The 13,637-nt window shown below is 46.9% G+C and overlaps 1 protein-coding gene across 2 annotated transcripts in view; it reads right to left on the bottom strand.

Annotated features, from left to right (window-relative positions):
* Positions 1-13,637, bottom strand: part of ARK2C (arkadia (RNF111) C-terminal like ring finger ubiquitin ligase 2C) — a 128,469-nt gene that overhangs the window by 23,255 nt on the left and 91,577 nt on the right. Inside the window, exons 1-3 of one of the 2 annotated variants that reach the window (XM_035270938.3) lie at positions 8,681-8,780; positions 7,062-7,377; positions 5,195-5,302 (exon numbers count right to left, since the gene is read on the bottom strand). In XM_035270938.3, coding sequence (XP_035126829.1) covers positions 5,195-5,302; positions 7,062-7,237 — 284 coding nt within the window. In that variant the 5' untranslated portion in view covers positions 7,238-7,377; positions 8,681-8,780. Of the gene's footprint in view, positions 1-5,194; positions 5,303-7,061; positions 7,378-8,680; positions 8,781-13,637 lie in introns of those variants that run through there. The other variant, XM_002757208.7, reaches the window with a different exon arrangement.

Below are 13,637 nucleotides of genomic sequence, written 5' to 3'. Positions count from 1 at the left end.
TTTTTTTATTATTTGATACTTTCTATAATAAAAAGGGTTTCTTTAATAAAAGAAAGTTTCTCTATTGTGCGAAGGTAATATCCACTAACTCCAAGTTATATCTCTATGGGCACCAACTTCAGAAATACCAAACGGATGCAGGGAAACTTGTGGCATTTATTAGAGAAAATGTGCTGCAGAAAAGTTGTTTCTTGCAGTGTGCTGTGTACATTGAAGTGGTCCTTGGTAATTAGGACACAGCAACCCTTTGGGAAAATGCAGCTAAGCCCTAAAAGCACCCTTGAGAGGAATGCCAGGGCCTCAGAAGCTTCAACCTCAGATCCCACCGGGGTGAGAGAGCAAGAGGCATGGGACTCTGAGACTCACCCTCTTCATCTTGCTGCAAGCAGGCCCTGACCACTAACTTTCTATATTCCCACTGTGCCTGCCGCCACTGAGCCTGGATCCCACACAGCCTGGGTTTGGCTACACGTTGCCCTGAAATATCCTCTGAGATAGTTCTGAGGGAAAAACCCAACAAAGCCATCAGCCTTCAAGGGAGTCTGATCCCTGTTCCCTGGGTTATGTACATGAGAATATGAGCCCTGGAGAGCTGGCAGGAGCTCTCGATGGTCCCTGGCATCTGGCCCCATCCTCCTCTTTGCACAGCCCAGGTCCAGCTGCTATGGGTGGGAAGGACTGCCAGACACTCTCACAGGTTCCATGCCTACCACTGCCTGAACAGCAGCAGCTGTCAGGAGACTCAGTCCCTTGTCCCAGGTTCACCCCTTCTTAGCTGTGAGGCCCTCTCTAGCTAATTCACCTCTTTGAGCCTCATCTCTACGATGATGATAACAGTAGATCCTCATGGTAATGCTGGAGTATCAAATGAGAAAATGCAGGCGAAGGCTCTTTGCAGAGCACTATACAGATGCAAAGAGCCATTATCAGCCTAAATCCCTGGAATAACTCATGATGAGCCTGTCACTTGGGAAATGAGCTAAACCCTTGGAGCCAGATGGAAGCAAACTTACAAATCCACTAGGGCAGCCCCTCACATTCACAGGTCCATCTGAGGCCTGCAGAGGACAATGCCTTATTCACAGACCTTGGCTGGCTGGTTAGGACCATCAGGGTTTCACACCCTTGCCTGGGCTTATCCCATTGCACTGCCTCACATGGCAGAAGCTCTGATTTTTAGCATTTACCCAGAAGTCTTAGGGAACCCATTAAATTCAAAACAAATGTTCAAGGAATTCTACCAAAGCAAAGTCCCAAGGAACTTGGAACAGAGTCACCCCAATCCCAAGAATGCTGACTGGAAAAGCAAAAAACACCTTGCCCCTTAAATAGATGGGATGGTCTTCCCTGGGTGGGTCTGGGTGGGCTCTCATGATGCCCCTCTTATCGTCTTGTCAGAAATTCCTTCCTGGACCCAGGCTATCCCAACAGGGGATGTGGTTACTTGAACCCTAAAGAAGTCTGGACCACGACCTGCCTCAGAGAAATTAGCCCCTAAAGCAGCAGTGTCTCCTGCCTCTCTGCTATTGCCACTAGCCTATAAGAGCTTGCTAAGTTTCTGGCTGGGCACAGTGGCTCACACCTGTAATCCCAGCACTTTGGGAGGCTGAAATGGGCGGATCACAATGTCAAGAGATGGAGACCATCCTGGCCAACAAGGTGAAACTCCATCTCTACTAAAAATACAAAATTAGCTGGGTGTGGTGGCACACACCTGTAGTTCCAGTTATTCAGGAGGCTGAGGCGGGAGAATTACTTGAACCCAGGAGGCAGAGGTTGCAGTGAGCCGAGATCATACCACTGCACTCCAGTCTGGTGACAGAGCGAGACTCCGTCTCAAAAAATAAAAACAACAAATAACAAATAAAAAAAGAGCTTGCTAAGCTTCTAAAGGGGTCATAGGAATATCTAACAGACCTAAAGCCACAGGGTTAACCCAGAACTGTGTTTTGGGGATTTCTTGTGTCATTTTTGGCCTTTTTCTCTAAATATGAAGATAAACTTTATTTTCCACTTTCAATGTTCTTGAACATGATGTGGTCTGATTGCTGTACAGACCCTAAGTTCTTCCCAGAATCTGGCCCCACAAAGTGCCAGCACTATCCTATGGGTGGCTCCAGGGTCAGGGCACTTTGGGGGCTTTGCTTAGGCAAGGTTACTTGGAAGGGAAAGGACAGTCAGAGGTGCTCACCCTCCCCCTACCCTCTGCCACTCAGAGACCTCAGCATGGCCAGGGCTGCCGCTGTGACACAGCAGGGTACAGTCCACACAGGGGAGCAGAGTTAGAACTGAGAATCCAGGACTGAGTTCAAGAAGGAGCGTGAAGAGAACGGAGGCACTGGGTTGCGGCTCGAGGTCAGGATCAAGTTGTGCAGCATGGGGGAGAAAGAGAGGGGTTTGGGATTTATCCCCCAAGGCCTGCTACTTCCACACACTCTCAGGCCAGGATTCCCACCTGAGAGAAGCTGCTTGGGTTGGGTTAAGAGATCCCAAAGTAGGACAAAAGGCCAAGGTAACCTCAGGGGCTGGACAGCCTTGGGGCTGGACAAGGGCTTGAAGCCCTGTTTCTGGATGACCAAGGGCAGAAGTCCGTGGTCTCTGATGGTTCTCTAAAGGGGATGGGGGATGCTACAGACACACTCCCCCCACCCCCAGGGGCTCCTGCAGAGGGTGAGAGCAGCTCTTCCTATAATGCATTTCCTGTCATCCAATTACCAGGCTGCCTGTCTCCTGGCAGAAGCAGCCTCTCTGGAAAAGAGGGCTGGGATGCAGTTAGCACAATCAATCAATCGCAAAACCCCTGGGCGCCACTGGGCTGGCCCCCCACTGGAGCAGAGCTAATTACAAGGGAGGAGAAACAGCATCCTACTTGGGAAGTGGGGACAGAACAGGCAGAAAGAGCCCAAGGGTGGACCAGGGGGGCCTCCAGGCAGAGCCTCCCAGCATCCCCTGCTGTGGCAGGGACCAGCCTCCCAGACCCTCCTTCTTTCTGTTTCTTGGGGCAAGCAGGGGCCAGGAATGCAGACTGGTTTAAATGGTTAAGAAAGACAAGGGGAGTTGGCTCTATAAGGAAAGCTGAGGACACGGCCAGTACCCGCGTGCTCCTCCTGCCATCTACCCAGGATGAGTCCCATCTGTGTTACCTGTCCAGTCCCACTTGCCTGTAGGCCCCTGTGTGTGTTCCAATCACTCAGCCATATGCAAGGGCCCTGAGTGCTCTGTGTGTACTGAATTGAATTAAATGAAATTGACTTGACTGCTGAGGGACAGAATTCAATCCAAATTGCAATTAAATCTTCCTAATTTGAATCTGCTAATTGGAAAAGGCTAGGCAGAGGTTGGCTGCAGTGCAATCTAACTTTTATGGAATTGTTCAATTTAACGGAGAGTGTACCTGAGAATGAGCAGAGGACTGAAGAACATGGAACATGTGAAAGCCACGGTTTCCTGCACCTCGAAGCACCCTTAGCACTCAATTGACTGGAATTATTCTTTGCAATCATTCCTGGGTGTGCACGGGAAGGGCTCCCAAAGCAACCCTGGACTAAGCCTGACAAATGGCTGAAAAATGACACAACGGCACATCAATCTTTAAGATAATTCATCTTTTTCCATTGATAGATTCTATATTCTAAAAAAACAAACTTTTTTTATCTAAAAGTTTCAAGAACAGCATAAAAAATTCCTGTATTCCCTTCACCCAGATTCCCCAAATGTCACTATTTTACTGCATTTCTATTTCCTTTCTCTCTCTGTCTCCTTTTCTCTCTCCTTCACCAAATGTATATAATATACTTACACACACACACACACACACACACACACACACAATCCTCTGTGGAGATTGATGACAGAATAGATAGATGATAGAGAGATAGATAGATAGATAATTAGTAGATGATAGATAGATAGATGATAGATAGATAATAGATAGATGAAAGATAGATATTAGATAGATGATAGAATAGATGATAAATAGATAGATGATAGATGATAGATAGATAATAGATAGATGAAAGATAGATATTAGATAGATGATAGAATAGATAGATGATAGATAGATAGATGATTGATAGATGATAGAATAGATAGATGATAGATAGATAGATGATAGATGATAAATAGATAGATAGATGATAGATATAGATAGATAGATGATAGATAGATAATAGATAGATGATAGATAGATATTAGATAGATGATAGATAGATAGATGATTGATAGATAGATAGATAATAGATAGATGAAAGATAGATATTAGATAGATGATAGAATAGATAGATGATAGATAGATAGATAGATAGATAGATAGATGATTGATAGATATAGATAGATAGATAGATAGATAGATAGATAGATAGATAGATAGTTTTTTTCCCCTGAACTCTTTGCAGGCATGATGCCCTTTACCTCTAAATATTCAGTGAGCTGCACATCTTTTTAAGTTTTCAACGGTTCAGATCCAACCTTAGTTAATATCAGCTCTCTCCTGAGCTAGAACCAGAGTTGGGTGGGACCCAGGATCCAAAACCAAGTGACCCTGCATCTCAGGACAACAAAGACATCTGTCCTGAGTGGGGAAAATTATGGGCAGGTCTCTCAAGGGCTCAATATCTGCAAAGACTCAGCAACAACACTACCCTCAACCTCTCTCCCCAGCCCCCTCCTCAGTCTTCACCTCCGACCTGGCTGGCTTTGTCTCCATCCTTCAAGACGCAGTGTAAGCCCATGTTTACATAGCCACTCCACCCCCAGCACTGCCTTGCTGGCACACTGTGGCACTTCTCTGTGGATCCCTTGAGACACACCTCCTCCAGGTAGCCTTTCTGACCACCCAGTTTCTCAGAATTCTCCTTTCTGCTCTCCCCCTAGGGACCACTGGTTCATATCCCCCATTGAACCCGGGAAATGTTTCCTATCCCTGCCCCCCTTTTTCCCTACAGGATCATGAACACTGAGTTCCATGCTGGGCACATGATGGCACCCAGTAACATCTGAGCTAATTGCTAGAACCAGGCCCACATGGGACCATCTGGCCAGGAAGGTGGCTGGGAGCAGAAGCAAAGGCTGGGGCCTAAGAACTAGGCCTCTTGCACCTTTCAAAGTGAAGGAAAACAGAAACTCCATGGATCTAGCAAGACCTCCCTCCTTCCTCCCTTCCTCCCTGCCTCCCCCAGGGGCCCAGAAGACTCACCAGTCAGTGCCCTCAGCCAAATACCTGGGCTGAGGCGTCTGCAGTTGGCCGAAGTCGAAGCTGGGGTGGAGGCGGTGGGGGTGGACAGACACACGCTCCTGACTCCGCCTGCACCAGAAGGGATGGAGAGCCCTGGTGTAAGGGTGTGCACACACCGCTGGTTCCCAGGAGCTCTGAGAAACCGGGGCAGCCTGAGGGTGCCCCACTCCTGCAGTCCCACTCGGCACCCACAGTCTATCAAGCACTGAGCTTCGCCACTCTTGACAAACACCAAGGAAGCTTCCCGGATGAGCAGCAGGCTGCAGTTCAGACACTCCATCAGGCTGTCTCCAGCTGCCCGCTGTGCTAAGGTTGCTCCCTAGGTGTGTCCCCAGGAGATTACCTGGTTCCATCCACTCTCTGCCTCTTCACCCTTCTCCTGTCCTTGGTGGGCCATCTTCAAGACACACAGATTTGCCGCCTGCGGGCTCTGTGTACCCTTCAGCTCCCATCATGCTTTTCTCCTCTCCTCAACCCTTTTTCAACACTCTTCCCTGCTTTCATGGCACAGGTCAAAGCCTTCCTCCTCCAGGAAGGCCTCCTTGAACACCTCAGATCATGATGACCTCTTCTCCCTCTGACCTCCTACAACACTCACGTTCTACCTAAGGCACCTCAAACCCTATGGTCATGTATGCCTAGGGCCTTAGAGATCATCTAGTTTGTCAGTTCTCAAAGTGTGCTCCAAGCATCCTTGGGAGTCCCCCAACCCTTTCAGGTGATTCAAGAGGTCAAAACTATTTTCCTAATAATGAAAAATATTAGGAAATTTTCATTTCCTATTTGCCTTTTCACTCTCATTCTGTCACAAATGAACCAAAGGGTTTTCCAGAAACTACATGGCACGTGATTCTGCGAGATTCAATACAGAAGCAGACATGAAAACACTGCTGCCTTCTATTCAGCCACACATTAAAGAGATTTGCAAATATGTGTATAAAAAAGTCATGCTTCTCACTAAATTTACATATAGCAGTTATTTTTCATAAAAATACATTACTGGTGTTAACATGAATTTGCTATCGTTATTTTTAGAGAATTGATAAATATTTGAAACTTTTTAGTTTTCATTTCTAATATGGTAAACATCAATAGTCAAAACCCACACACACAGAAGCTCTTTGTAGTCTTGATTAATTTTTAAGAGTGGAAAAGAGTCCTGAGACCAAAAAGTTTGAGATCCACTGATTACCCAACTCTTTCTCTTGACAGTTGAGGATCAGAGAGGCACAGTGACTTACCCAGGGCCCCACAACAACTCCAGACCTGTTTGATTAGGATTGTCTAAGTTTACTTCCCGTTTGTTTCCTAAGTATTAACATGCAGCCGGACTCTATCTAGACCGTGGACTCTTGAGGGCGGAGCTGGAACCAGCCATTTCCTTTTGGTATTCTTTAGGGCTACTGGGTGTTAGAATCAGGCAGTCATAAAGCTGGAGGGAACACGAGAGGTTCCCTCGTCAGATTTCCTCCCATACCATGCAGAATTTCACTGTGAGGATGATGGATCACCAGTTACCAAGTCCCTGACCCTGCACCTGAGTGATGCGATGGGAACACACACTGGCTTCTGAGGGAGCCCGAGTCAGGCCAGGACAGTGCTCACTGCCTGAGATGAATACCTCTGAAACAATAACTACTTCCTACAAAGACCCACTCGATGACTGCCAGCCAAGCCAGGTAGAGAAGCCAGGTATCCATAAGCCTGTGGCCCCGCCCCAGTCTCTGCTCCACTTAGGCCATGCCCTTGCCCTGGCCCCACCCCCTTACTCGCCCCCACCCCCCATCCCCCACCCCGGGTCCCCACCTCGAGCCCAGGCAGCACCAACCTGGGGTGCGAGACGAGCCTCCGGTGCTGGGCTTCCAGGAGCTGCTGCTGCAGGAGGTATTGCTGGTGCAGGGCCTGAGGTAGGAAGGAGGGACCTGTGACGTCCTGGAACTGCAGGGTGGGCAGCGGGGTCAGCGATTGGTGCAGGGCGCTGCTGTGCTGGTGGGCCGGGGCCATGTGGGCGCTGAGGCCGGGCTGCGACTGCACGGGGTGGGCCAGCGGGAAGTCGGGAGCGAGCTGCTGCGGCTGTGGGGGGCCCAGGTGGAAGTGGCGGCAGGAGGTAGCGTGAGGATGCTGAGACCTTTGAAAGGGGGCACCTGGAAGGCAAGGACAGAGACATCACCATGAGGACCAGCACCAAGCTGCCATCACACTGACCCTCGTGCCCACTGAGGACAGCCTGGGGCTGGTGAAGCTCAAGACCTGTATTAGGACACAGCAGGGTCATCATGATTATAGGTATATGATTATCTTTAACTCAGCCAGGTGAAGGCTGTGTGTATGCATGTGTACCTGTTGTGGGCCAGGGGGAGTGTGTCTTCTTTGATGAATACATAAGCATCATTTTGATAATTAACATACTTCTTTAGAAGCTTTAAGGTTCCTAAAGCTTGGCCTTTTAAATTAGACTCCTATCCAAGCTCACTGACCCTACTACCTTTTTAAAGATGCCACATGGGCTGGGCCAAGTGACTCATGCCTGTAATCCCAGCACTTTGGGTGGCTGAGGTAGGTGGATCATCTGAGGTCGGGAGTTCAAGACAGCCTGACCAACATGAAGAAACCTCATCTCTACCAAAAATACAAAAATTAGCCAGGAGCGGTGGTGCATGCCTGTAGTCCCAGCTACTTGGGAGGCTGAGGCAGAAGAATCACTTGAACCCAGGAGGCAGAGGTTGCAGTGAGCCAAGATGGAGCCACTGCACTCCAGCCTGGGCAACAAGAGCAACACTGTCTCAAAAAAAAAAAAAAAAAAAGCCACATGGAGAAAATTTAGTCCAGATTAGCCAAGCTCTGAAACTCACTGAACCCTGGGCAGCCAGGACTCAACCCATATGGAACCCTAATTCCCAGAGAAAAAACAACCAGAAGTTGTTTTATATACAGCTTTAAGGAAAAAAAAAAAAAAAAACACAGATCACACAAAATAGTTTTTTATTTAAGTAATTGTTAAATAATTTTTTATAACATTATCGTTGATTTAAAAGCCAACATGTCCAGGTCGAAGCTGGGTTCAGGCTACATTCAATTTGAGCTCTAGTACTTTTCTAAATAAAATTGAGCTTGTTGAAAAGAAAGCCTTACAAATTCTCTCTGAGTGAAAGTCCAGCTCTAGGTGCTGAAGTGAGGCCTTTAATAAGGCCAGGAAGTAGATCAGGAATTTCAGAAAGAGTTGCAGAAAACTTCCTGCTAAACATGGCAGATTCAGTACATGTCTGCTCCTCCCAGTACCCACTAAAATGAGAACAAAGGAATAAAGAGACAATAAACAGACAAGGACAGAGAGAACAGGAGAGGTGACATCAGCAGGCAACAGATGTCAACAAGGTTTTGGAAGAAAAGGAAAGCAGATGGAGGAATTCGTAGAACAGAGAAACTGAAAGAAAACAAAGCACCTACCGAAGGAGCGGTCTAGAAGAAATGGACAAGTCTCACCACACAATGCTAGAAGTGTCAGGAATTGGAGGCAGTGGCTACTTTGGAAGGCAGGAGAAAGGGCGGAGCAGAGAACAGGGAGACTGACTCCAATCTGCGTAAGGAGCAGTTCTGCCCAGGGCTCCTCCCCCGTCTCATGCAGGGGAGTGACTTTCTCTCCCAGAGAAGCCCAGATAGGAGTGGGGGTTGACCCGAGGCAGAAGAGGGCAGGAGTGCAGCAGCATGCTAAAAACAAAGCAGGATTCAGTGAAAGTCTGTATATGGAACTTTGGAATCCCTGTCCTCCTCTACTACTTGGTGCCAAAAACACTGTTACCCAAGCTTGTGACCCTCCCCTGTACCCTCCACAGCCCCACGGTGAAACTGGGGGATGCTTCTCTAAAGAAAATCATTGGTCCCAGGAAGAGCTATGCAGATACTTCTGGTTGAGAGCACCCCAATTAAATCATTCACTCTAGAATGAAGTTCAGTCATTGAAAAGTCCATTCTCATCCTCAAGGTCCACAGACATTCTAGACAGCTGTAGTGACCTACTCTTTGACATGAACAGACAGCGTAAGAGTGATCAGTCTTTTGATTTCAAAGTGAAAAGCGAAAGAGAACCCACCAATTTTTAAAAAATGAACTCAGAGGATCATGTCCTTTGCAGGGACATGGATGAAGCTGGAAACCATCATTCTCAGCAAACCAACACAGGAACAGAAAACCAAACACTGCATGTTCTCATTCATAATTGGGAGTTGAACAATGGGAACACATGGACACAGGGAGGGGAACATCACACACTGGGGCCTGTCAGGGGGTAGGGGGCTAGGGGAGGGATGGCATAAGAGAAACACCTAATGTAGATGACTGGTCAATGGGTACAGCAAACCACCATGGCACGTGTATACCTGTGTAACAAACCTGCACGTTCTGCACGTGTATCCCAGAACTTGATGTATAATTTAAAAAAAAAATATGAACTCAGAGGAACAGAGTTATTGCAAGGACCAGAAAAAAATTAACTTCAAAACAATATAATCAATATCCTCAGGAAAACAAGATGTTGGATCCATGCAGCTACAGGAAGCTCTTGAAGAAGGATCAATGAGAAAATGAGAAAGGAGCTCTTGGAAATTAGAAATGTATGCGGTGAAATGAAATTCAGCAGGGAAGTTGGAAGACAAAGCTGGAGACATTTTCCAGAAACCAGATGAGACGACAGAGCAATGGGAAGTGGGAGAAAAAAGATGTAAACACTGAAGGAACAGTCAGACGATTCCACATTTCACTAGGAAGAGAGAAAGAATGGAGGAAATGATAGGGAGAAAATTAGGGAAAAAATTATAACCCCTATTTCCTACAACCAAAAGTCTGCATTTCTAGATAGAAAAGGCCTTCTGAGTGACCAGCAAAGTAGATGGGGGAAGGAAATCCCCCACTCCCAAAAGACACCTCCCTGTGAAGTGTCCAAACAACCAGAGCAAAGAGATGGTTCTAACACCTTCCAGAGAAAAATCAGATGGGTTTCATTTCAGAATAGCTTGAGATTTTTCAAGAATAAATCCAGAGGCTTGAAAACAATAGAGCAGCTGCCTTCAAGGTATTGAGGGGAAAGGGTGATTTCCAATCTAGAATTTTCTGCCCAGCCAAACCATTCATCGAGTATGAGAACAGAATAAAGCCATTTTCAAAGATACAGGAGCTCAAAAAAAATTAACCTTCTTGACACTTCTTAAAAAGGTACTAACACAAACCAAGAAAGAGAAACAACAAAATAGGACTGCACCCAACAGAGGTGGGAGGTTTCCCAAGCACACAGCTGTGCAGGGACTTCTGCAGCCATTCCACAGGGGAGCAGGAGGGTGAGGGGATCTGGAGGAGAGGAGAGGGGACTGGAGACAATGGGATTATTGATGAAGGGCTAGGCACAGTGGCTCATGCCTGTAATCCCAGCACTTTGGGAGGCTGAGGGGGGAAGATCACGAGGTCAGGAGATCGAGACCATCCTGGTCAGCATGTTGAAACCCCATTTCTACTAAAAATACAAAAATTAGCTGTGGTTGTGTGCACCAGTAATCCCAGCTATTCCAGAGGCTGAGGAAGGAGAATGGCTTGAACCCTGAAGGCAGAGATTGCAGTGAGCCAAGATGGTGCTACTGCACCCTAGCCTGCCAACAGAGTGAGACCCCATCTCAAAAAAAAAAAAATATATATATATATATGGCCCCATGAAAATGGTACTACTGCACAGTGGCTCACATCTGTAATCCCACTGATTGGAGATTTGGAGGCTGAGGCAGGAGCACCACTTGAGGTCAGGAGTTCAAGACCAGCCTGGACAACAAAGCAAGAAAGAAAGAAGAAAAAAGTATTTTTTAAAAAAAAGTATTTGGCCAGATGCAGTGGCTCATGCCTGTAATCCCAGCACTTTGTGTGGCCGAGGCAGGTGGATCACAAGGTCAGGAGTTTGAGACCAGCCCAGCCAATATGGTGAAATCCCATCTCTACTAAAAACACAAAAATTAGCCAAGCGTGGCGGCATGTGCCTGTAGCCCCAGCTACTCGGGAGGCTGAAGCAGGAGAATTGCTTAAACCCGGAGGCAGAGGTTGCAGTGAGCCGAGATCATGCCACTGCACTCCAGCCTGGGTGACAGAGCGAGACTCCATCTCGAAAAAAAAAAAAAAAGTATTTGAAGATTTGAAGGGATTTTGTAATGTGATAGAGAATTTGGTAAGAATCTGTTAAAATGCTATAGAAAACAAGGCAATCAAAAGAAAATGATGCAATTATTATGAGCAAGGAAAGAAAAGGTTGTGTAAGAAAGTGTGACTACCTGTATGATGCTGTACTTGGCTCAGCAGTAAACAATATTTCTATATTAACAATAAAATAATTAAGAAACTATATTAGAACAGAAAAGGACGTTTCTTCCACAGTATAAATAGCATAGGCAATATCGGAAATTGAAAAATTCTGACAAATAGAAATCTAATCATTGGTTGTAAATTTGCTTGGTAATTTATATCTTTCAGGAAAGAAATGCCTGAAGAAGAGGTAACAGCATGCTGCGGTTGAGGGATGTGCCTCTGGCGTGGAGGGCAAAGGGCAGACCGAAGCTGCGTAGCTCAACGTGTCTTATACTAGCCTGTTCAGCCTTGTAGATGACGTGCATGTCACTGATCAACTTTTAAAATAATCTTTGCAAAAAGAAATGAAAATCCAAAGAATTTCTGCCTGTCTGCAAGTGAGCCAGAAAAGAATTATCTAGAACGTTAATTCCCACAAGCATTTCCATAAGCCAGGCCTCTCTGCCTTACAGATTCTGGCTTTGGTAAGTCGGGGGACTGCAGCACGAGCAAGCACGCACCAGATCCCCTTCCCCTCATTCCATCGTCTTCCATCACACAGGACAAAGGGAAGGAGAGTACCAGTGTGACAGAGGGAATGAGGGCAAGAAAAGGGAAGCGCTGCAGAAGGATAAAGAGCAGTGGAAGATAAATGCAACTGTAAAGGAAAAGAATGGGATGAAAACGAGTATTGTCAAGACTCTCACCCAGCACTGTCCCGCTGAATTATAATGTGGGCCACATAGGGAATGTTACATGTCCTAGTAGTCACCTTTTAAAAAGTAAAAAGAAACAGATAAAATTATTTTAATAATATATATTTCTGTAATTCAACATATCCAAAATGTTATTTCAATATGTATTCTATATTTTAAAAAATTATTGAGCTTTTTAATATTATTTTCTTTTCATACTATGTCTTCAAAATCTGGTGGCAATTTTGTACTTACATCTCAATTCGCCCTAGCCTCATTCCAAGTGCCCAGTAGCCACTGGAGGTGAGTGACTTCTGTTTTGGACAGTGCATCTCTATAGGAAAAAACCCAGCTCCGTACACAGAGCAAAGCATTATCAGCCAAGTTTCCTAATCAATAGAGTGGAGCAGTGACCACTGTTTACCGGTGAAATCCAAACCTCTGGGTCTGGTTATTGTTATTTTTTTGCTGTTGTTTGAGATGGAGTCTTGCTCTGTTGCCAGGCTGGAGTGCAGTGACCCGATCTCAGCTCACTGCAATCTCTGCCTCCCGGGTTCAAGCCATTCTCCTGCCTCAGCCTCCCGAGTAGCTGGGATTACAGGCATGCGCCACCACACCCAGCTAATTTTTTAATTTTTAGTAGAGATAGGATTTCACCATGTTGGCCAGGATGGTCTCAATCTCCTGACCTTGTGATCCACCCTCCTCAGCCTCCCAAAGTGCTGGGATTACAGGCTTGAGCCACCACACCTGGCCTCCCCTTTGCCTGGTATTAAAGCTCCATTCTCCTTATTTCCCACAGACCCCTCTGAGCGCTCCCCAAGCCGTCCACACAGCTCTACTAAAAATTCCAGATACATCTCGCACATTCTCACTGGAGAGCCTATGCTCCCATCTCCCTGGCTGCTTTTCCCATCTCAAAGGGTCCGTGTCTCCTCTCAGCTCCTCCAGAAATGCCACCCTGCCCACCAGCCCCAGGGATGCCTTACTCCTTTAAGCTCTGAGAACTCCCTTCTCTCCCACTCCTTTGGCATCTGGCAGTGGCTACCTTGAGCTGTCTCTTCACACTGGCCGCCCCCACCAGGCTGGGCTTCATGTCTTTGCTGTTTCTGGATCCCCACGCACCTGGCTTGGTGCTGGCACCCAGTAAGTACCTGCTCGTCTGATGGATTGTTGTAGGGAGTGAGGGAAGCACAGCGGCTCAAAGGGACTGAGGGTTTGAGGCCGGTTGAAGGCATGCTGGTTTGAAATGGAGTGGGAAAGAGAATGGCAAGTGGAGCCAGGTAGGCTCTGGGTGTTACACATGGCATGGCAGGGCCAGGTCAGGCAGGGCTGGCCAGCACCCTCCCAGGTGAGCCCTGGGAGAGCCTCCACTGCCACGAGTGTGCGGCTGC

This window comes from Callithrix jacchus, chromosome 13, assembly GCF_049354715.1.
Source record: "Callithrix jacchus isolate 240 chromosome 13, calJac240_pri, whole genome shotgun sequence".
In the NCBI taxonomy this organism is placed as follows: domain Eukaryota; kingdom Metazoa; phylum Chordata; class Mammalia; order Primates; family Cebidae; genus Callithrix; species Callithrix jacchus.
This window is presented reverse-complemented; position numbering and strand designations above follow the sequence as displayed.